This window comes from Trachemys scripta, chromosome 15 (assembly GCF_013100865.1).
Source record: "Trachemys scripta elegans isolate TJP31775 chromosome 15, CAS_Tse_1.0, whole genome shotgun sequence".
Lineage (NCBI taxonomy): Eukaryota > Metazoa > Chordata > Testudines > Emydidae > Trachemys > Trachemys scripta.
Genome location: NC_048312.1, coordinates 24155890 through 24179572, shown reverse-complemented (window position 1 = coordinate 24179572; position 23683 = coordinate 24155890). Strand labels below are relative to the sequence as shown.

At 43.3% G+C, this 23683-nt stretch overlaps 2 protein-coding genes across 4 annotated transcripts in view; one reads left to right on the top strand and one right to left on the bottom strand.

Annotated features, from left to right (window-relative positions):
- Nucleotides 1–18021, top strand: part of FBXW8 (F-box and WD repeat domain containing 8) — a 62562-nt gene extending 44541 nt beyond the window's left edge. Inside the window, exons 8-11 of one of the 2 annotated variants that reach the window (XM_034790604.1) lie at nt 7264–7391; nt 12824–12997; nt 15345–15461; nt 16183–18021. In XM_034790604.1, the coding sequence (XP_034646495.1) occupies nt 7264–7391; nt 12824–12997; nt 15345–15461; nt 16183–16336 (573 nt within the window). In that variant the 3' untranslated portion in view covers nt 16337–18021. The remainder of the gene's footprint in view (nt 1–7263; nt 7392–12823; nt 12998–15344; nt 15462–16182) is intronic. The other variant, XM_034790605.1, reaches the window with a different exon arrangement.
- Nucleotides 18022–21984: 3963 nt separating this feature from the next.
- Nucleotides 21985–23683, bottom strand: part of TESC (tescalcin) — a 38800-nt gene continuing 37101 nt past the window's right edge. The window contains exons 7-8 of one of the 2 annotated variants that reach the window (XM_034791211.1): nt 23093–23140; nt 21985–22305 (exon numbers count right to left, since the gene is read on the bottom strand). In XM_034791211.1, coding sequence (XP_034647102.1) covers nt 22228–22305; nt 23093–23140 — 126 coding nt within the window. In that variant the 3' untranslated portion in view covers nt 21985–22227. The remainder of the gene's footprint in view (nt 22306–23092; nt 23141–23683) is intronic. The other variant, XM_034791212.1, reaches the window with a different exon arrangement.

Here is a 23683-nt window from a genome sequence, read left to right as displayed (position 1 = left end):
AGATACAGACACACACACTAGAGTAATTAACCAGTATCTTGCCCAAGAATAATTGAATCTGCCTCCATGATTTTCCATTGAAAACTTGTAAATTGTTTACTAAATTGAAAGAACCATTCATTTTTGCAACTTTTAATAAAAATTATGCAAAATGTATTTACCTATGTTTTCCTAATGAAAACGACAGGCCGCTTTTTATATGCCTGCATTGAGACTTGGCACAATGCTTAGACAAGTATCTGAGATTTTGAAAATGTTGCCCTTAGGATGCATCATGAATATTTAAGGAGATTATCTGCAAAGCCAGGCAAATAATTCATTCCATTTTGAGGACCAACTTGCCTTCATATTACCCATCCTAATTTTATCAGGCAGGAAGGGGGATAAAATAGTGGTTTTTTTTCTATAGGATAGATGGTTTAGTGGACAAACAATATCCTTTCACCTCTGGCTCCCTGAACTTGTACATCAGTCTTCAGCCACAAGTTAAATGAGTTTTGCTGACCTCATTCCAGTCCCTAGCAGACATCTGTCCACATCACAGAACCATCAAATTTGGCACAATGCTGGATGATTGGCAGTCCCTGCTCAGGAAGGGTCCAGTACTGGAACAGCAGGGGTTGCAGGTGCATTGGCAGAGTTGTGTTGCTGAAGCTCGTACACTGGCTGCCTGCACAATGTCTGGCTCTACTTAGTGTTACCAGCTTTGACTCTATTCAAATAAAAACTTAGAAGGAAAAATAAACCTACATTTAATTGTTTATAGCTTCATAGATAATTTATATGGCAGGCCGTAAGTATTTGGAGGATTCTGTAAAGAGCTGGGAACGCTGCAGACTTTTTAGATGAATCATAACAATGCTTTCATGGATTCTCTGAGATGGCCCTTTGAGCACTACTTAGGGTTGGGGAGCACAGCTAAGTGCACCTGAGATAAAAGTTTTTGTTTGCCAGCATAAAGTCACCTTTGGGATGGCAGGAAAGTCAGTTTTCCACATGCTCACAGACATGGTTGTGTTACCACTTCTGCACAATGACTTATATCTGGCAAAGACTTGCAAAATAGTCTCTCTGGCTGATTGTCAAAAATTACATCATATTGGAGTAAACTGCTTTTAAATCAAACATCCATTATTCATGTATATTAACCGCTTTTTTTTTTTTAACTGGCTGTTTTGTGTATGATTTACTCTTTTTATCTCTGGGTCTCTTTCTGATTTTTTTCTCCTCTCTCTCTCTCTCATCTGCTCTTCTTAAATCTTAGCTCATCTTTAAATTTATGGAGCCAGTACACTTGTCTCTGTACGAGTATCAATATGCTGACCTCGCATTTGTTAATAGTCAAATTTCTGATGTTGCAATACTGTGTGTTGTGTTTACAGTAACCACTATAACCGTTCGGTACAATCTACACCAGCAAACTGTCCCCCTAAGGCTTGTAAACTTTTTATATTTTTTCCCACATGCTTCTTAGAAATAAAATTCAGAACTTGCAGTAGCGACCACCAGGGGCGAAGCTTAACTTGAGGAGGAGATCTGAATCAAGCATGTGTGATAGAGCTGTGTCCACTGTTGTAGATGGCATGTAGGTTGAATGCCTCTTGACCCATGGATTTAAAAAAAAAAAAAAAAAAATCCTCACAAGATCTGCCCTTTTCTTAAAGGAAGCCCTGACTGACTAGCAATTCCATGAACCTCCTTATTGCTGAGAGAATATTGGTATGTGCAGGCAATGTGTGCAGCAAAATCCAGTGGATAGGCCACAGAACTGAAAACAAAATGATGTATATTCTGTTCCCAACCCTGGCCCTGAGTCCTTTTGTGACTTTGGGCAAGTCATGTAATTTTTCTCTGTTCCTCAGTTTCCTGCTCGGTAAAATAGGGTAATGTCATGTGTCTTGTGTAAAGCACTTTGAGACCTTAGCACAGCTCTGTAAGTGTTAAGTATCATTATTCTGAAATATGTCCATTCAAATGAATGGAAAGTTAAGATGTTCCAGGAACATGTGTGCCCAGTATGTTGTTCCGTAGTGAAGGGGCCAATGATTTCAGTACATCATTGACCATTGATATGCCTTTTCCTTATTATTCTTATTAATTCTTATTTATTTACGGTTACATAGTGCCTCTTATATGTAACCACTGCTGAAAAGAAGCCACTTCTTGGGGGGTGAATGGCAACAAAACACAACAGCTTAGGGCAAGAAGAAAAAACATAGCTGGATTTGCTCTGTAGGGAGTTATTTCACAATGCAATTGCCTGAATTGGCCATTAGCCAGGACACTGGGGTGAATACCCCTGCTCTTGTGAAAAGTACTGCCGGCTCTTTGATAACAAGTGCTTGGGGACTCTGTTTTATGTTCTGTCCAAAAATGGCATCTCCAGCAGCATCGTATCCCTAGCCCCATGCTGGGATGTTGGATGTGCGTGGAAGAGTTCCATCAACACCATTTCCTTCAGCACCTGCGTTGGTTGTTTTTTTGTTTTCGTTTTTTTGGAAGTGTCTCATCCAAAGTATTTATGCCATGCTGGACCTTACTAAGCTATAAGATCTAACAAAGCTCACAGCAGAAGTTGGTCTGGCTGCAGAAGCTGTCATTTTGTTATTTGGTATTCTCTCTGTTAGGTTCTTGGACTGCATTTGTTAAAATTTCCACACACCTGCTGATTTAAAGTTTCCTAACTACAGTAAGTTTTCCATTCTCTCTTTCTCCCACCCCCCCTTCATTCCTTCTAAGAAGTCTGTGAGCCTGTTTCTCAGCACATCTCTCTGAGAACAGTGGCCACAGGCTGAGACTCGCCCAGCTCGTGCAACAAAGAGGGAAATTAGTCTAATGCACCGCCTTAACAAAAGGGAGAGTAGGAGCATGAATAATTAATATCACTAGTCTGTGGCAGTCAGATAAAATGAAGTCCCATTTGCTCAGCCTTATTAAAAGAGAGAGAGCGCGCGAGGGAGAGATGGTAAAGGTCGTTAAGGGACTTGTAACATGGAAAGAATCGCCTCTGAGATGGATAATGTGTTTTCTAATCTCTGTGGTCTTTAACTAAACGTAATGGTAAAGGTACTCTTTGGATATTTCTGCCTTGCTGAATTATTAAACATTCTGGAAGATCACTTGACTCTCATCCAGTAACTTAGACTTTTGCATTTGAAAACTGTTAGTAGGTAAAGATTTTGATTTTTGTGGGGTTTTTTTAGGTCATTATACATACATACATACATATATATATATATATATATATAGAGAGAGAGAGAATCTGCTTAGATATAATGCCGTTCACCCCTCTTGCCCAAAAGTTCTGTTGGAAGAAGGGGGTACCTCAGTAGAGTATTACCTTAGGGTACCCTATTTCACACCCAGACGCTCTAGGTTCACTTACCTTTACCAGATTTGTACCCATTAGGTCACTAGTCTTGTGTGTCCATTATAGGATTATAAGTGTCTTTAAAAGGATAATCCGTTTGCAGGGTGCATTATAAGATTATAAACCTCCTAGAGACCTTATGCTTTGTTTGCCCTTTAACATGGAGACCCTTATTTTAACTCCCAAGTGACCAGATATTTTCATGCTTTATCCTTGGCCTTTATAAAGAAAATCCTAGTTACTTTAGGGTATTACAGCAGAGCTCCCCAGAAGTGTTACAGCAGCTTCAAAATTGTGTTGTCATTTCATTTATAACCTCCCTATTTTTAAGGATTTTTAATTCAGGTATAAAATTGTATTCTGGTTTGAAGCTTGGTAGACAGAGAAAGCAGTAAAAACAAAAGGGGTGGGTTTAAAAAAAATTAAATCTTATGAGCAAAGAAAAGGTGAAAATATGTACTAACAACACTGAAGAGTATCTTTTTTCAGATGAAGAGCCAGTAGGGCAGAAAAACATATATACGTAACATAAACAAATCCCTAAAAAAAGAGGGGAGATAGAGAGAGAGTGGAAAGAGACACAGACGTTATCCTGTCATGAATGTCACTAGATATGGAAAGTCTGGTGGATCAGAATATTTTTTTAAAGTTTTGTTTTGTTACAGATAAAAAGGTTAAAGCGTTGGGCAATCTGTAAACTACACGAGTGTAAATAAGTGAATATGTTAATTAAAAAAATGCCTTTTGCTCACTTACTACAGAACTGGAAAATTGTTCTGATTTTGAAAATGAAACTTGGCAAGCAATTAGGACAATAATAGTGTTCAGTGTTTGCTAAGAAAAGTTCAAGGTATTTAAATGCCTGCACATTAACAGGTTTTCGTAGAGGGCATTCCTGTTCATAATGATACATATTTGAAAACTGTGTTCCAGTTTTATGTTGACAGGATAGATTGGAGCTAAGATCTATTAGGTGAATTAATAGTCTATAGACACTCAAAGTAGCAGCTGCAGGGAGTTTCTCGAGAGCAACAAGAGGCACTGCCTTATCTCCAGGGGCTAAGTGTGCAACCAGAAAGAGATGGTCTAGATTCTTTGGAACTGCAGGAATCTTGATAGATCGCTAATCTTTCTCAAGGTAGATAAACTGAACTCAGTGGAGATTATTGTCTGTGTCTTTCAAATGAGACCTTCAAAACAGAAGTCTGGTCTGCCAAGCAAGCATGGCCATTAGTTTCTTCTACAATTTTAATACAAAAAATGGTTTGCCACAGTGTCTTGGCCAAAATGTCTTCTTCTCCGGTGTTGTGTGCAGAGTGCTGATTGGTTGCTGCGCTTTACTTCAGAAAGGGATGTGTTTCAGTGGTGATATATGTGAAAAATAGTGATGTTTGCATTGTTGTAGCCATGTAGGTCCCAGGGTATGAGAGACAAGGTGGGTGATATTACTTCACCCCCTTGTCTCTCTATTATCTATGAAACAGTTTACGTTTATAACCCCCTTTTTCACAGGTTCAGATTTTCAAATGAATTCACCTTTTTGGATGATATTTTCCATGCTAGGCCTTTGTCTAAGAGTGAATTACTTTAAAAAGTTTGAGTAAAAGTTCTTCAGGTACATTTGAGTTCTGTGATGATGGAAAAAAAATACACACTAAAAATGGCTTAATTCTGAGACATGGCACGTCAGTAATATGGTTATGGAAGCTAACAGAGTAACTTAGCACTCACTAAGGCGATCGTCCAGGACCAAGATGGGGAGGTGGGGGGGAGGAGGAGAAGAAGAACTGGTTGGATAATGATAAACATTACAAACAATTGAAGAAAAATCACTTATGGATCCTTACTGGGTTGCTGCTAATATTTGTAGTAGAGCCTGATGAAAACCTGTCCTTTTTACTACATCACCATAGTGCATGTTCTTTGTGCCTGGCCTGAGAGGAAAAGAGTTGGGTCAAGCACATTGACTGTTACTAGGACAATTTGCATGAGGGAAATCTGTAAAACTTGCAGTGATGCATGCAAAGTTCACCCTACAAACACCTTCTCCTCAGCAACAGGAGAAATGTAGAAAAATGGCAGTCTTTCTGCAATTTTTGCTGTATTCCTCACATTTTCTAAACTTCAATTATTTAAAAAAAAACCTTTCTGTTGCCAAGAGACAGCCATCACAAAAGATGTGCTACTGCTGTACTTCAACCTTGCAGAAAACTATCTTGAGGCAAAATTAGGAGCTCTTCTTGGTAGGGTGTGAACTTGAAAGTCTAGTGAAAGCTGTCCAAATGCTAATCTGCATTAAGCAGAGGTAACTTTTTTCCTACCTATCTACCTTCCTTTTTTTTTTTTTTTTTTTTTTTTTTAAAGCTGTTAATATAACATCAAGGTTGCTCAGTTAAAATTTGAAAGTCAGACAATGCAGGTGTTAAGGTTCTTACAGCAGAGCTAACTTGGCTATGTTGCATATATTGTATGTTTCATGTTTGTTATAAGCCATGATGTAACATTTATTAAGCAACACAGGTTATAACAAGAAAAATCATTGAAAATACTACACGTGTACCACATGGTCATGTTAATGTTGCTATAGAAACCTTTATTTTCCCTTTTGCTTGACATTAACTATGCAACCTCATAGATTTTTGCATTTAAAGGGGGACAAACTTGAAATCTAGTTAACTACACAAAATGACTTAAATGCATGTTTAGGCTCTACACCTGTTGCTGAGCCTCCTTGCCAATTTTTATAATTTGACAATCGCATTTTCCTATTTTTGAATATACTTTCTGTCTCCTGTTGCTATGTGAAAGTCCCGCATAAACAGCTGAAGCTGACTGGGTAGGAGAAACAGTCAAGTTGATTATAAACATAGTGCTTTCAAAAGCAGAAAGTACACAAACAGGAAAAATATATATTTTTTCTAATCTTTGTAACAGTGATCTTGTGAGTTACTTGTAATAGGTTAAAAAAAGTCAGACAGAATTGTGATTTTAGTTGAATGATCCTTTAGCCCAGTGGTCCCCAACCTTTTTCGTCTGGCAGGCGCCAGACGACAAGCCACGGAGGACCGTGGCGGCGGACGAGCATCTGCCGAAATGCTGCCGACAAGCAACAACGTCAATAAGCGTCGCCGCCGAAACGCAGCCAATTTTCGGCTGCATTTCAGCGGCAACGCCTCTGGATGATGCTGCTTCTCGGCAGCATTTCAGCGGATGCTCATCCACCGGCCAGTACGCGGGCGCACTTAGACGCCCCGGCGGGCACCATGGTGCCCACGGGGACCGTGTTGGGGACCCCTGCTTTAGTCTGTCTAGTTGACCATCAATGCAAGGGTCTTCTGCAGTGCTCACTGCTGTCGGATCTAAGCAAATTATGTTCCTTTGATTTTCTCCTTTACCATAGTTCGTAGAATCTTTCTCTTGCTGTTTTTCCTTAGATACTCTTTTAAAAGCAGATTCGCTTCGCTTCCAGTACTATTTCAAATACAATCCAAAGTCTGTTCATGAGGCGATTTGCTTTTCAATCTGGACTTCAGTATGACCTGAGCAAACACAATGTAGCTTCCTTTGAACTCCCAAAGTTTGTACCTATCCCACCATGGTTGCCCAGGGCTAGTGTTCAGGCTACATATCCCTAATTCATGAGAGTCTATTACAGTGCCAGTCTGGTTGCCTGCCACCCCTGTATGCATTTTATTGCTGCTGTCCTCAGTAGTCAAAGTCCCTGTATCCTGATTACATGCTAGAAGGTTGAGAAGTAGGCCTGTAAACCATCTCTTGAATAAAATCTGAGTGGTAATGACCATGCTCTGGTTTATGCTACAGCAAAATGCCCTCAACGTGGCCCTGTTATATTTCACCTTGTGCGTTTTTGTTTTTTCCCCTCCTTCTGCCAGATACTTCTCTACAACCTGGAAACAGGTCAGTGTCTAACAAAGCTAGGCAGCTCGTTGGGTGACTTCACGTGTGTCAACCTCCAGAATAGTCCTCCGTGGATGCTTGTCACAGGCAATAAAGACAGGAGGTATGTACAAGCAAGAGCAATATCTTATCTAGAGCTAGAGTTCACTTTCTGTCCCTCATTCCCTGCTGGCCAAAGACTGGATCAGTGAGAGTTAGGTTCTCCCCCGTATACTGTACGTACAGCCTGCATGAACTTCAGGAACAAAGTATTAGGTAATAGTTGGATGTGGCTGCCGTTTTGCTTTGTTTCTGAAAGCACCATGGGAAGACTTTCTTTTTAAGCCATTTGGTGGACGCAGTTGGTGTACAGCCCAGCGAGACTACTTGGAATATCTTCCATTTTCCCCCCCTTCCCCTGTCACCCACAAAATTAGTTTGGCATTTAAAAGCTCACTTTCTGATATTAAAAAAATAACCTAAGGGATGAATCTTGTAGGACGAGATGGGTCCGCCTGCCAAATGATGTCAAGAGTGTATTTCGGAACACTGCAGAGTCCCTCAGGTGACAGAAAAGAGACTTTCATGTGAACAGATTCCAGCTTCTGTTTAGCTGATTAACAGCCTTCTCTTTAACTCCTTGGCTTGGCGAGTTGGATTTTCCCTGCATGATATCCGGTGCCAGAAACGGACGCACTGGGAACAGTCAGTGTGAAAGGATTAAAGTGCTTAAAAAGACCCTTTGAGTCCAATTTTTAGGTTTTCTTTTTTGGCTGGTTATCTGCAGGGTCACGCCACTGCACCAAAGAGATGTGGGATGGCGAGAGGCCAGTCTCTAATGGCTCTCCACTCCATCCCTCCTCCCCTCAGTGCTGGGCATGGGGCTGCAGGTGGTGGTCTGGTTCGGTGGTGGGTATCAGATTGTGAGGCGGATACTTTCCATTGCCAAATCCCAGACCTCTGTCCTGCCAGTGCAGCAGCTTGCAAAAATGATTATTTTGTCAAACAATTTTTTTCTTTTCGGCAAAGAGGCAATGTGAGCAAACTGCCGGCTTTGTCAGCAAAGAAAATACAAGAAGCAGCTTAAGTTTGATGCATGTAACTGAATTCTTGGGATTTTTTTCTTAAATTAGCAGATACAAATTTCTCCCATGTATACTAGGGTCCTGCGAATCCCAACAAATCTGCTTGGAATTTTTTTTGTCTTGTATAATGTTGTGTTAGTTGTGCAGGGAGAGACAGAAGAGCACGTGCAAAGTTGATATCCCTGTTCATGTAAGGAATTGAAAGTAACTCCCCTTATATGAGAATAAATGCTGAAGTCCTCTCCTCTCAGAATATGAATATGAAAAGCTTTATGATTCTGAATTTTACAGCCCAGGTATCTAGGGGAGAGGCCTGGCTGGAGCTAAACTAACAGGAAAGCAGAAATCCAGTGGTTCAGCAGTTAAATAGGGCCCTGAAAAGAGACCCTCCGCCACCCAAAACAAAGTCAAATTACTCATGAAAGTTTGTTTGAAGGGCATTAGGAGCAGTATAATGTTTTCTCAGCTGGAACCCCCACCCCCATTTGTATCAAGTGGACTTAGTATCCCCGGATTCCTATTGTAGAACAAGTATTCCCATTAAGGGATTCACAATATGAATGTTAAGTAATAATGGCCAATGGGGGAGCCTACTGCTGGCGTTAAAATGGACATTCTCAGGATTTCTGGGCCCAAAATTTGACCTCATTGTTATGCGATAGGGAAAGTCCTGTATTCAACATCATCTGTTAAAATACCAAAACCCAAACTCCCCAACTCCCTTCCATTGAAGAAAGGAATGATTCTTTTGGGAGCAACCATAGAGCTCAGTCTAGGTGCACTTCAAACACCATCACAAGAATGAGGAGCACACACTGTGACACACTCCACAGCAGCTACCTTGCTTTCCTTGAAGGCACCTAAAATGGTGGATAGCATGGGGAAGCTAGCACCTGCCAATGCTGGAAAACCTTCCGAGGAGATATTGGTTTACATCTACCCCTAAACCTGGCTAGGCTTATTTCTGGAGCAATCAAATATCGGAAACAAAGGCTTGCTCCTGACTCATTTGGACTAGTATAGAACTGAGGCATTCCCACTGAGCATAGCTGTCATGGCAGAGCATGGAGGGGAACGTTAGCCTCTGCAATAGCCGAGGCTCCGATTATTTAGAGCTCATCTCAGGTTTGTAAAACTCCTTTTCCTTTTAAAACAAACGTAAACAACTCAAGTGTTCTTTTTAATTTTCTGAGGGCATGCAGGTTGGAAATGTGCCTGTAAGCTGGACCCTTGCTGATGTATCAACTGGGATGCAGTCAGTTTCATTTCCAGCTGTGCTTACTAATAGAAGAAACCTTAATTATCGTACAGGGCACTTGCAGCCAAAGATGGGAAGAGTGCTGTGAATGAGCGAGTTTCAGAAATATTATACCCTTACACAACGTTCTAATGCACACCAGATGCTCCTTGTCACTGTTGAAGTGGGAGAAAGCTAGGAGCTGTTTTCCCTCTGTCTGTAAGTGTTCTGATGAGTTGTGCCATAGGTGTTGCTACAGAACCATCCTCAGCGTACTCCCATCTCTGTTCCAGCATGTTTTCTTGCCTGTCAGATGGATGCTACCCTGTTGGAGTCTTTGGACGGTTCTGTCTTCTTTTGTTTTAATTGTTGGAATAGAGTTATTTGCAAGCTCCTATGGTGTGGTTTTCATTAGAACAGGGAAAGGGGGAGCGCTACTTGGAACAGCACAAAGATCAAACCATGAATATTGAACATAGTACAATTTGGACTTCAGTCTGCTTGATTGTTCCATTTCTGACATTTATCAGATTCAGAGGGTCATCTTGCAGCTTCTTTTCAACTCTGGGATCAATGATTTTCCTTTATTTTCATTTCCATTCACTATATTGTTCGGTTTCCTGAAGCTCTACATTTTATTTTTTTAACCTTGAAATACTAAGTTTTAAAAAACACACACCCTTTTTTCTGCTGTGTGCTGGATTTTAATATGGAATGATGATTTCCTAGGCATACCAGGCAGTGATATAGCTTTGTATTCAGCTGAGCTCAGAGACAGATTTGAACGGGTGTAAGTAACCCTTACCTCACACACAGACACCCATTCTTACTGGCTCTGTAAATAAGGAAAGAAGCAGCTAATACACTCAGTTCTTTATCTCAAAATGAGACTTGATGGAGGTTTCTCCCTCTCTAACTAGCGCTTTTCCCTTGCAGGGGTTGGAAGCTTTTCTCTCTCCTACTCACTTGGATATTCCAGTCACTATGTATCTAGGTCCTGATTCAGGAGAGCGTCCTTAATTCAAGAATGCACCTAAGCATTGCTTACATTTCCTGAATCGGGGCCCTAGTATTGTAATAGAATTTTCCTCCCAGTCATACGTGATGGTATCCAAACAAAAATCAATAGAGGATTGTAAAGCAGAAGAAAAGGAGCTCTATTCGAAGACCACTAGGATTTTAATGATCCCTTATTAACAAGAAGCTTTAGCGTACAAATTGACTTGTAAAAAATATTATATGCAGTGGTGTTGTTGCCATGTTGGTCCCAGGATATTAGAGAGACAAGGTGGATGAGATAAAATAAAAGATCCAAAAAAAGATATTACCTCGTCCACTTTGTCTCGTGTAAAAAATATTGAATTTAATGGGCCTGATTCTGATCTCATTTATACCATTATAAAATAGGAGGAACTCCATGGAAATCAGATGATTTAAATGTGTGTAAAATTGGTTTAAGATCAGAATTGGCCCCAGGCAAAAGTGTGTGTGGGGGGAAAAGCATAATATAGATACTACCTATCAGCCATTCCCCAGCATTTAAAGCTCTTGTGGTAATAGTGTGGGACAGGATACTGAAATTGCAAAGAAGGCAAAATCTGGAGTGAAATATTACCTGCAAACTTTTTTAGCTAATGCTGATGGTAATGGAAACTTTATGGAATGATGGCCACGGATATGCCTTAGATAGAAAACATGGAGTATTTTGGTTAATTGATCCAGCAGTTGCAATCTCAGGTGTTCATCAAAAGCTCTGCTGCACTGAATGTTGTTGATGTCTGGTGTACTAAATTGAGGGGATGGCTTATTTGGGTGCTCAGTACTTTCTGAAAATCAGGACTTTTTAAGGTGTCTTACGTTGGGCAACCCACATCTCTAGTCGTTTTTGAAAATATAGGCCAAAGATACTTAAAGAAGGCAGCTGGATGCTTGCAGATGGCTTTGTTTCAGTGTTAATGTCTCTTTTGCATGTTAATCTACGATTCCCTTGATTTTTCTCTTGGTTGGTGTAACACTTGGTTCCTCGTCCTTTAGCTGTGTCTTTGCTATTGTTCTGGGGTTTTTACGGACAGTGCTTAGATACCAAGGAGACAGGTGCCATAGCAATACCCCAAGTAGATGGCTTGATAGCAGTTCATGAGACAAACCAATTATCTTCTGGACCAAAATTCTCCTTATATTTCATTGTAATATTCACTTTACATAGCACATGCAAAGAAGCCAAGTTCCTAAAAGCTGGAAAGAGCCCTGATGCAAAATCTTTCAACTGACAGTGGATATTGCACTGGGAAAATCCAGTGGTGCAAAAAGACCTACAGAAGATCTGTTGCTGATTCTGTCAGTCGTGTGTATGGCTGTGTGCTGGTAGAGGGACACTGAACTGGAGTAATTTTAAACACTACGTAGAAGAGAATTTCATGTTTGATGCTCGCTTTGCCATGAGAGGGGTATTTGCATGCCAGAGGAATTGCAAGGCAAAGATTAGCAATTTTTGTAGCCCAAGTTGGGAATGCATTGACTAGTGTTTAGTATTATATTAATTACTAATCCTGATAGAATAAATCTCCATTCTCAACAGTAGTATATCATCTGTATTATAGTAATTGAAAAGTAAGGCACATGTCTAACATCTTACATAGTTTTCCAGTGAAGAAACCCTAACAGTCCCAATGGAATCACATCTTGGGGTAGATGCCAAAAGTCCTTTTGGAAAACAGATATAGTATTGGGCCTGGTCTGCTCTTAGAACTTGGGTTAATACATCTGTGGCGTTCAGGGGTGTAAAAAAAATGGACACCCCTGAGCGACACAGCTATGTCAACCTAACCCCAGGTGCAGATGCCGCTAGGATGACGGAAGAATGCTTCCGTCGATCTAGTTACTGTTGCTCAGGGAGTTCCTATTGTGATGCAAAAATTCCTTCTGTTGCTATAGTCTGCATCTGCACTATGGGGTTACCATGGCATAGCTATGGTATATAGTGCCCATAGTGTAGACATGGCCTTAGACAGCCAATAGAGCGATGGGCTTAGCTGGCAGTTTTTAGCTGCTGATTTTATTGGATTTCTGCCTTTGCCAGTGAATTGCAGGCTCTTTAAAAGTATTGTGGTGTTTTGTAAGTGTAATGCAACTGTAATCAACGTGCTAACAGTCCAAACAGTGTTTGCATTCTCATGAGCTGCAGATAGGAGTGTAACAGCTGCCTCTCTCTGTTCTTGATTTCCATTTGTTCAGGGTCAGGGTATACGACCTCCGCAGAAGCAAATCTTTGTGCTCCCTCTATGCCCACCATTTAGGAGTGTCTGCCGTGCAGATGGATGACTGGAAAATTGTCAGTGGAGGAGAGGAGGGTCTGGTCTGCGTGTGGGATCAGCGAATGGGCACCAAGCTATGGGAAATGCACGCCAGGTAACTTCATCTGCTCGAGGGGCTTTACTGCCATGACATTTCCAGATCCAGTGGACAGACTGACTGGCATGTTTTCACTTTGGTCCTGAATATCTTATGCCTAAATTTTCTGAGGACAGCATGATAGTTCTGTTAGTTTTCAGTCTCTGAAAACTGAAATCTGGAATCTGTGGTCTGTTCAGTTGGACTCAGATTAAAGAGGATTCCAAATGGTTAATCGCGCGCGTGTGTGTGTGTGTGTGTGTGTGTGTGTGTGTGTGTTCTCCACAATTTTCTTGGGTGTTGTTGCTAATTTAATTTAAAGGAGCACTGATAAAACAAACTTTTAAGAGACTGAGGTCCTTTAAATAGGCTACTTCTAACACATCATTACTGCAATGAAGGTAACTTTTATAAATCTGATTTATTTTTCATGGCTTATTTTTTGCATTTCTCTCAGATTAGACAATAAATTGTAAATTCATGTGCTTCACCTCCATAAAAACAGTGTTGGTCCCGGTGAAATTTCTCATACTGGTGTGTGGTATTGAATTCTGGGAAAGTTTCTTTTGTCTTAGCTTTTGTCAAATCTCACTTTACAAACCCTGAATTTTGGGCAGTTTTGGTTTACCAGTCTTTTGTCTGTTTTACTCTTGTGTTAACTGTTTGTACAGCATTGTCCTATGCCTTTGAGTTGACAAAAGGGAGGACATAATTGTTTTTTAAATGATCAGACTACAGAGATTATTCCACAACATATTCACATCCCTTTAAAAAGCAATAATCAGTGGGCCAAAAATGATGCTTCTGCACCAGCAGACTGACATACCCATCGCTGTTTATGCTGACAGTACACAATGTTTTAATATCTTGGAGATGAAGACAGACCCCTTAGTTGCATGCACCAAATCTTAACGATTTCCTTATGCAGTTCTTATTCAGGCAAAATTCCCATTTGATTAAAGTTCTGCCGAAGCAAAGACCTCAAGGTTTAGCCTTTGGTAAGTCTGAGAGTGATACCCTATTATTATAAAATGGACAGATATATCCTAACTGTAATGACCCTTTCCCAAGGCTGAGGTGGATGAGACAAGGTATTTACTGTCTGGAGAGTTCAAGTTAGGTCATTGATTAAAACTAGGTGGTCCCCTTCTCTTTTGACCCCATGAGTTGTTAAGTTCTTTGTGATGCAGCTGATGCATTAGGAACATTATTCATTGATTATCTTCCAATGCAACACTTAATGAGTATGTCAGGGAAGAGGGTTATTTGTATCTGATGGCCCTTTGGGGTGAAGAAGGAAACATAGCATATGACTGAAGTCATTAGATTTAGCAGTTATAAAATTATTAACCTGTGGATGAGTCAGAAAGGATAATCTAAATGAATAGTGCCAGGAGGCCCTTACTGAAAGGAAAGGCATTATTGGGTGTCTGTGTCCATAACCCACAGTCACAGAGGGGGAAGCAGGAGGAAAAAACAAGCAGGGGAAATGATTTGTTTGTTTGGGAGAGGACAGGAGACAAAATCCTCTGGGTGTGTCTCAAATTGAAAGAGTCCTGCCTTGATACAAGGGTTCTGAGGTCGATATTTAAACTGTTCACAAGTGAAGGGAATGATGGAAGGACCACTCAGCTGTGTGTCAGACAGTGGCTCTCTGAAGCAGTCACAGCTCATGATTCCGATTGAAGTGTCACAAGGTGGTGGACGTGGATACAGTTAGCTTTGAGAGGCTTTCTTGTCTTCACATGTGGACGAGTGCATTCACAGAGAAGATAAGCAAATGTGCTGCCTCACAGCATCGCCTGCGATATGCTCTCAGTTCCATCTGTGTTCTAGCAATACGCCACTAGATGGTACTAAAAGCTTCATTTTCATACTTTAAATAGATACAGTAGTACCTCAAAGTTGCGAATGCCAGAGTTACGAACTAACCAGTCAACCACAGACCTTCTTTGGAACCAAAAGTACACAATCAGGCAGCAGCAGAGACCAAAAAAAAAAAAAAGAAGCAAATACAGTACAGTCTTGTGTTAAACATAAACTAATAAAAAAAAAAAAAAAGGAAAGCCACATTTTTCTTCTGCATAGTAAAGTTTCAAAGCTGTATGAAGTCAATGTTCTGTTGTAAACTTTTGAAAGAACCACCGTAACGTTGTGTTCAGAGTTACGAACAACCTCCATTCCCGAGGGGTTTGTAACTCTGAGGCTTCACTGTACTGCCTAGAAAAAATGAAAGTCTAGTTTCTCCACCTGTGACTAAAGACAGGGCGCGGAGTTAGGTTTATCATTGTTCCTATTAGATCATTAGGTGTCTGATACGTGTGTAAGTGGATTCTCCCACCCGATTCTGCTCTTTATTTTCCAGACACCCAGTCCGTCATATTTGGTTCAATACTCACAGCCTCATCACAGCAAACATCCCAGATGAGAAGAACCCCCGGGGTGCCAGCATCATGGATGATGACCTGACAGCTCACCGTAGGTGAGTGAACAGGCTCTGGAGGGCAGAAGTTTCTGCATCTGAACGCTCAGTCTTAAAGAGGAGTGGAGACACTTATGAAAATATATCAGTTCAAAAACACCTTATGCCAAACCAGCAACGAGAGAGAGGTGCAGCATTTAACAGCAGATAAATCTTCCAAGCTATTGGGAAGCAATGTTCTCTCTGTTTGCCTCTGAACTCGAGTCTGTTTCCTCCTCAGTAGGTGAACACACAACCCCCTGAAGCCGCATAGGGAATGCAGCTCCTTGCCTTGCGTTAAATGTTAGTGATGGCATTAGCTCCCAAAGGGAAAATGCTGAAGCCTAAACTAAGGTCCTGGCATTTGCATATCAGTTCAGTTTTCCCTTTCTGATTCCAAGTATCCAGCTATAATATACTGACTTTCCCTGTCCCTGAATCGGATTAGATCATTTATGGGCAGGTAACTGTTATATCTATATATTGCTAAAGTAAGAGAATCAAATCTCATCTTCAGGGCATACAGCGAACACTGCCAGGGTCAGGAAGGGATTTCCTTCTATCTACAATACTGCACAAGTGTTCATGGTGTATTGAGGCCTCATTTGCTTTCTTGAAGCAACAGATGTTGGCTGCTTTTGGAAGCAGGATACCAGACTTGTTGCACGTTGGTAAAGGTTTGATTTTGCTTGTAACACAATTAGAAATGGCACGTTGTCCTCCTTGTTTGTTTTTTGCCCAGGCATCGAGGAATCATCTATGCCTATGAATTCTCAGTGGACCAGTTGGCTCGAGAGAGTGTCCTTCCTATTTGCCGCTCTTCGTATGATGAAGTGACTGGTTACAACTACAACATTGGCCTTGCTGTCCCCTATGACAACATTTTGGTAACTTAGGAACGGTTTTTCCTTGGTTTTCTGTGGTCCAGTCCCCTACCAACCAACATGGAGCAGAAAGGAAACTGGGAATCACAAGAGGTGATAACTAAAGATTGCATTGACTTGTTCCAACACATTTAGTGGGCTGGGCTCTCGCTGAAAACTGAAGGCATATGCAAGAGCAGATTCTGAGGCTGCCCCCAAATGTATCACTCAAACATACTGATGATCCAAAATGACCTTTGAACCTTTGCTCTGGTCAGTGGAGATTGAAAAATGAGTGGGAGTCTTAAACCTGGGGAAATGGTCCATTCCCACTGCTCACGGGAAGAGTGTTGGTGACCTCATTCTCATGGCTGATCGATGTGCCATGGTGGGGCAAAGGAGAACCCTGAGTGGCAAAGTGAAAGAGAATTGATACTTTCTCGGCAGGATGATAAGGGCACAGAGGAGCTCAAGCATACGCAGATGCTTGGCTGTCCTGAGAGAAAGAAACAAGAACTGGGAACAGGCCTGCTGCAGAGCCACAAGCTTGGGATCTCTTTCCTGCGTGACGAGCTGCCAGTTCTTGTCTCCCTGCGTGTGCTGCGGGCAGGGGAATGTCCAGCAGTCTGCAACAGAACAAAGCACAATGCGCTCTGCATAGGAGGCAGCTCGCTCTCATCCAGGCCTGAGTGGCTTGGAGACTCAGCTGGCCAAACAACTCAGAATTATTTTTTTAAATAAGTTTTAATTTTTAAAAATCTCTGAATCTGTACCTTAAAGGTTCATAAATGTTTGTTATTGTAAGGACTTTCCTCCTTACAGACTTAAGGTGGGCTAATCCCTGTGCACTGAGGTACAAGGCTGGGCAGTGCCTTGTACCTGAACTGCATCCTTCCACTGTCTCGGAAGTCGTTTTGATTCCAGGTTGTCTCTAATAATGATTCTATGAACCTTCTTGTAATCACTGAGATAACATGATATTTGAGACTGATCATGCCCATTTAGCAAAGTAGAGAGGACAGAGCTGCCAAACTAGGTGACTACACAGGTTCTGTCTTGCATCCTCTGGGCGTGATTAACTCGTGTTGACTTCTTTGAATTGTATATTGCGGCGTCTGACTCTTGATAAGAAGAGTAGAAATATGGCCTTGCCTACAGACAAAAGCTGCATTGGTTTAACTAAAATTGGTTTAAAAACTGATTTGGCTAAGTTGGTGCCAAGTCCTGCATGGCCGTAACTTCCATCAGTGTAAGACTGGGGGTTATTGGTTTAGCTTGCACCTGTACTTCTCTCAGTGCAAGCTAAACCACCATCAATCAGGTTTAAAATGGATTGTGTGTCTGTGTTTTCACTGGTTTAACAAAATGAGTTTAAAATCACACCTTTAGTTAAATCAGCACAACTTTATGTCTAGAGCAGGCCTAGCAAGTCTGTTGGTGAAATGGTTCTTTTTGGGCTGTCTCTTCGCATAAAAATTAGCCACCCTGGATACTGAAACAGTCCCAGGGGAATCTCTCCTGCCTGAGAAAGGAAATCATTTACAATTATTTATTGTATTTGGCTTGTGATGTTTTCCATGACCCCCAATAAACTTCTATGTGTTATTTGGTTGTAATAACCCCGTTACTTTTCTCTAACACACTGCACTAGTGGAAATGTGTAAGAAAAACTCAGTCAAGTTGACCACACAATAAAATACAGTTTACGTTTTCAAGAAGCCCTGGGTATTTCTGATCTCTGTAGTGTAATTTAACAATCCCTTCCATTTCGGAGAGGCCAGCTCCCTTCCTTCTGCTCTGTGGTTTACAGCCTGGGCATCTGGTTTCGTTCAGGTGTGTAGTAAAAACCTATTGAAGAACATTTCTGCTATAACTAGGCTATTCATTGACTGGTCTAAGATGTCCCTGTCTTTATTCTAACATGAACAGGCGCGTGTGGCCAGATCACCCACCTCTTTATTTGTCTCTGTCCCCCATAGAATACGTGTGACCTGTTGCCGTGTTATGTAAACCTTTGTTCAACCTCACACCGCGCTCTCTGACTCACTTGGCCACTCCTTCCCCATGCCTCCGGGCCCCTAGGCAACTTTGGCCTTCCCTTTGGATGATAACTGAAGCATTTGGCACATTATCCCAACCTGTTTCACAGCTTCTCCCTGGAATCCATCTTACCGTTTTCACATTCCTCCCCAGCCTTATCTAATTTGTTTTTGTCTCACTTTATTATTCATTAATAGACTGAAGGGGTTGCTGGGTTGCTGTGAAAGAGATGCTCTGCATAGTAATTGTGAGTGTGTCCTGTGAAGAATCACTGCTGTTAATGAAATAGCCTGGTTTGGGGGCACTGGCACCAGTTCGTGTAGGACCAAACATGGGCTTATTCCGTTAGTGGGGGGTTTGCTCTGGTCTGCAATGGGCCCTTAATGCTGCTACTATTTTGCAGTTTTCCATTGGGTGTACTGGAGGGCTGTCCCTTTAGCAGGACTGATCCTATCCCTGGCATTCATTTAGCAGACGGCGGATTCAGAATGATTTCTGGTAATTCCAGCTGTGCTCCATGCCCAAGTGCAAACTAGGCTATTGCTGGTGTTAGAAAGTAGCCATGATAGGATATGAGTAATTAGCTTCTTTGCCTGAAAGGGAATGTCCTGCTCTGCTTTTCTGAGTCGTCATTTATACAGTGCTATCAATGGACCTTGTGCTGTACGGATGAAATATGATTTATTTTCACTAGGATCTGTTAGATGCAATCGACCTACCTGTGTTCCACCTGAGCACGTGATCAAAGCACTCCAGTGTTCCTGCAGCAATAACAGGTAACCACCTGGCCTTTACCAGGGCGAGGACAGATCCAGGATGGCCTAAAATGCCAATATGCTCAGTGCCAACTGCCCGGAGAGCCCCTGCTGAGGGGGCTGCTCCTCAAGCCCCAAGGAACAAAAGTGCGCTTTTTCTAGCCCAGGAACCTGGCTGGGTGGGGAGTGTGAATCCCAGCACTGGTGCCCGGCAGCGCCTTTCCGGAGCAGGAGCAGCACTTGAGGGGAGAGGGATCTCATCACTGCCTCTTCCAGAGGGGAAACTCTATCCTCTCTGCTGGCTCCCTACTCGCTCCTGGGACAAAGACAGATCGATAATGAGCGATGCATCGTTCTTTGTATCAGGTGGCCTTTTGAAGCGGTGTTAAATTCAGGGAGCAGTAACAGGGATTGCACAGTTTCCCACAGAGCTGCCCAGACACAGGATCTGGAGTTGGGGGCGCATTGGGCTAACAGGCAACGCTATTGCTAGACCTGGTAGCAAAGGTTGATCCTGATCTTTTTGCTGGGCTGTCCAGTCCTGGAATGGTCTCTTCGAGACTCGGGTTGTGGCCTTGTTGCAAAGTAGAGTGTCACAGGGCTATGTTTCCCTAAGGATCAGGCTAGTTGTAATTAGGTGGGCCACCGGATGGGGGTAGTTATGGGGTAACGTGAATCAGTGAAGGGAGAACAAGACTGGGCTGAGGGATCTCCAGGCATCTTTCTGTCTCCATCCCTGAGGGCAGTGAGGATGACCATGGGGTCACTTGGTCCTGGTGCTCAGGGAGCCCTAGAATTGGGCCGTGTTGGAAGGAAGCAGGAGAGTGCTTGCTGCTGTAGGAGGAGAGGTGTAGCTCTTTCATGGAAGAGTCTCCAGCGGATGCCAGGGCCGAGCTTTTGAAGATACACTAAACTGATTGCTGGCTCTCAGCCCCAGCTGGAAGGAAGGAAAGGGGTGGCGGTTGGGAGTGCACAGCCTTGCATGTGCTTGGGGTAGGTGGTATGAGGAAACAGGTTCGTAGTGCACAGCCCTGGTGGAGACTGCTCCTGAACGCATGTGGATCTACGCAGCCATGCCTTGACTATCCCACATCTCCCCTTTGCAGTGTGGTCTGTTTGGGGTCTCGGTTGACAGGAAAAGGTCTACGATGCTAATAATTCCACCAGTGTGTACTCCATGGGCTCCCCTATGTCAGTGTGAGTGGTTGGCATTTGCCTTGTGCTGGGGAGGGGGGGCAATGGGCCCAAAGCTGGGCCTGGGCTCTCAGCATGGAGAGGGGGGAAGATATTCAAATGCTCCCCAGAGCTTGTTTAAAATCCAACACGCCAGCAGAGCATCTCCTGCCGACACAGAGCCGGTGGGGACAGCGTGAAACTTGCACGGGCGGGGGGTAGTGGGGAGACACTTTTTCACACCCCTGAGCAATGTAACATAGCTACATAGACCTGCCCATAGAAACATGTCACCCCACCACGGCTGCTCCTGCACTAAGAACCCCCCAATGCCCATTCTTAAGAACATGCTCTCAAGTATCTTCAAGGTGCCCAGCACACATTTGCTCACCCTTTAATTAAGGGCAAATCTCTGCTAGGCAACCAAGCAAGCACCCTAGGGCCCAGTTACGTTTAAGACAGATCCATGCACTAAACCATCTCTAGTGTACACCCACACACTCCGTGCTGGCATAATGGTTTTACTGGTGTGCAAGAGGGCTGCCCTGCCCTGCCCTGCCCTGTTGTGCCATAGAAACATTTTTGCTTAGGCCACTCGAATTTGGTTTGTGCCACGTCTTTTGTAGAAAAACCTATTTAAAAAAAAAAAAACCTATAGTTTCTAAAAACAGTATTTTTGCCCCTATTTTTGCCTACCACAGGCTGCCTTGGTGACAGGAGTCCAAAGGAAGAACTATATATAGTAATACCAGCCAAGAAGAAGGTCTCAGTTTGCTTTTTTTATACAGAATATGGGTTTTGATCTGCCAGGCCTAGAAATAAGTGAACATCTCAGTGGATATTGGATCTTAGCCGCTTTCACCGGTAGAAAGTTTCCATTTCTGGGACCTGGGATTGGCAGGATTCAAAACCTGACACTGTTCCATTGCCTGCCTGCGTCTGTGCACATTTAGAGATGGAAATAAATGAGAAGAAAAGGAAACTTTTCAGGGCAGGTGATTCTGTTTTTTAAATTGATGTTATCAACAAGCAGCACCTAGAACTGCCAACAAAGATATGAGCCACCCACTGGGCTAGATGCCATATACATATTGTGTGAGAGATACTGCTTGCCCCAAGAGCTTACCATGCAAACAGTGGGGAGGGGTTGCTTTAAGCTGCTCAGCTGATGGGAATGCCAGCAGCCCATTGGTTAGTGGGCAGAGGGCAGGTGAGTCAGATTGGCATGATAAATTCAGTGTGTATTGGGGGGGCGGGTATATGAGTCATAGGTTGACCATGGGAGGCCTGCCCATCTGTACATTGGAGCTGAACGGTGACAAAGGTCCAGTCTAATTCATTTTCCTGTTACATTAAGCTTGGGTCCCTTCTTTGTTTTGTTTTTTTTGTTTTGTTTTTTTTGGCTGCTGTGATCAAAGATCCAGAAAGGACCACTGTGAAAATTGCAAACGGAGAAAAACCACTCCCCACCCCCCAGCCACACGCTTGAGCATATCCTTGGCTGCAAGAGGGCAGGAGAGAGTGATTTATTGCACTTGCAATGTTAATGGCTACAGCAGCAGTTGCTTTCTAACAACAGCTGCCTATTATCCCCCCAAGAGCATCGCCTCCTTGTCGCTAAGCTTGTTGCTCTGCAACAGGAGGCTCCAGAGAAGCTGCACTCCCAGGTTTCAGGCCACCTTGAAGGGGGAACGACGTTCCTCGGGCAGAGAGTAAAAAACAAAACTCTTTTATTATACAAAGGAGTCGGCATTTAAGCCCCAGACATTTCTACAATGCAGCCCCTGTGGGAACACAGGGACCTCATAAGATTTAATCACACACACCAGTAGCAAAATGACAGACATCTGGTACCCAAAGCATGGACCTGCCATTGGAGGTCACTGGCCTGGCTCCTCTGCCCAAGGCTCCACTCCCCTCGCCCTGCAGGTCAGTGGCTCTGTGGACTGGCAGAGGTCAGTGGCAATGTGCAATAGTCTCCATGTTTAGAAAGCGGACGTGCATCTTGGTGTCGATGTCAATCCCCTGCCACAGCTGGAATTGGAACAGGCAGGGTTAAATGCGATGGACGTCAGGGGCTTGGTCTTTTCCCAGCAATGGACTTGAGAAGGGCTCCTGCCACTTAGGAGCCCCCAGGCATTTCCTTCTGCCCTGAGCTGGTCTGTTTAATACCCGCGCTGAATGGCCAGCGCTGGTAATGGCTGAACATTGCTACCACCTGACAGCTCTGTGTGAAGCAAGTTCAGTGTCTCCGTCCAATTCATCTGGGGCCAGGGTCCACATCACAGAAACCACTGTCCCATCTGGCACCCCTAGCTGACAGCCTCTGTCAAGAACAAAGGGGCCTTGGAGACCAAACGCCTCTCAGAAGTGAGCCCTTCAGAACAACACCGAGCACACTGGCAGGAGACGGCGCATGGGAAACCTGCCCAGCCACTGCCTGTGTTGCACCCCGGGAAGCTGTTACCACGTCCCTGGCAGTGTCTGGAGGGGAGAAAAGCCTGGGGCAGTTGTGGCTTTGCAACTAACAAAAGGAGGACAGGTGGCAGTGGGTAAACGAGGCCACAGCCTTTCCAATAGCCCTGGGAGCCAGCCCAGCATGGGAACCAGCAGCTTAGGCACATTAGCTCAAGAGGATTAGGTGTTGCGCACAGGTATTTTCACCGTCACTGCAACGCCAGAACGGTTTGGGTAGCAACTACTGCACAAGACAAGTTTGGGGAATGAATTATCCTGCTGAATTCAGCCCTAGAGCTCCTCCCATCCCAACAAGGCTCCCTGTTTAAAAGTTAGTCTGCGCAACACAAAAGTCTTTGCTAACCTTAAGAAAGTCTTCAAACGTGATTCCCTCGTACACCTGGTCTGGCTCCTACAGTTTGGGAAGAGAGACAGAATTAACTCCACTCCAGCTCTGTTAATAGCATTGAAAAGATTGAAAGAGATAGGGTGGTCTGGGCAGGGGTCGGGGAGTCAGGAGGCTTGCCTCGTGCCTCAGTTTCCACACCCCTAAAATGGGGGTAATGCTTAGCTACTCTCACAGTGATAGGGTGCAAAGGATTATTATTACATAAGACCGGGGGGGGGGAACCCAAGTGCAACCAGTTTGTTGTTGGCATGGGCTGCTCTATTTGTGAGGCTCCAAGACTAACAGAACTAGAGGAAAAGAACACAGCTGAAGACATTACAGAGCAGAACGCTAGCCCCAAGACAATTGGACGTCTGGGCACCGAGGCTGCTGGGACAGGGACGCTGCAGCAAACAAGCACCATAATACTGACTGCTGCTGTTGCAGCGCCACACTCCGCGCTAGGCACCGTCACCTGCTTCTCAGTCCCAGTCAGCAGCAACAGCTGCCCATTTGATACAGGCCAAAGGAACAGGCACCAAATGCCGCCCCATTAGGACAGTGAAA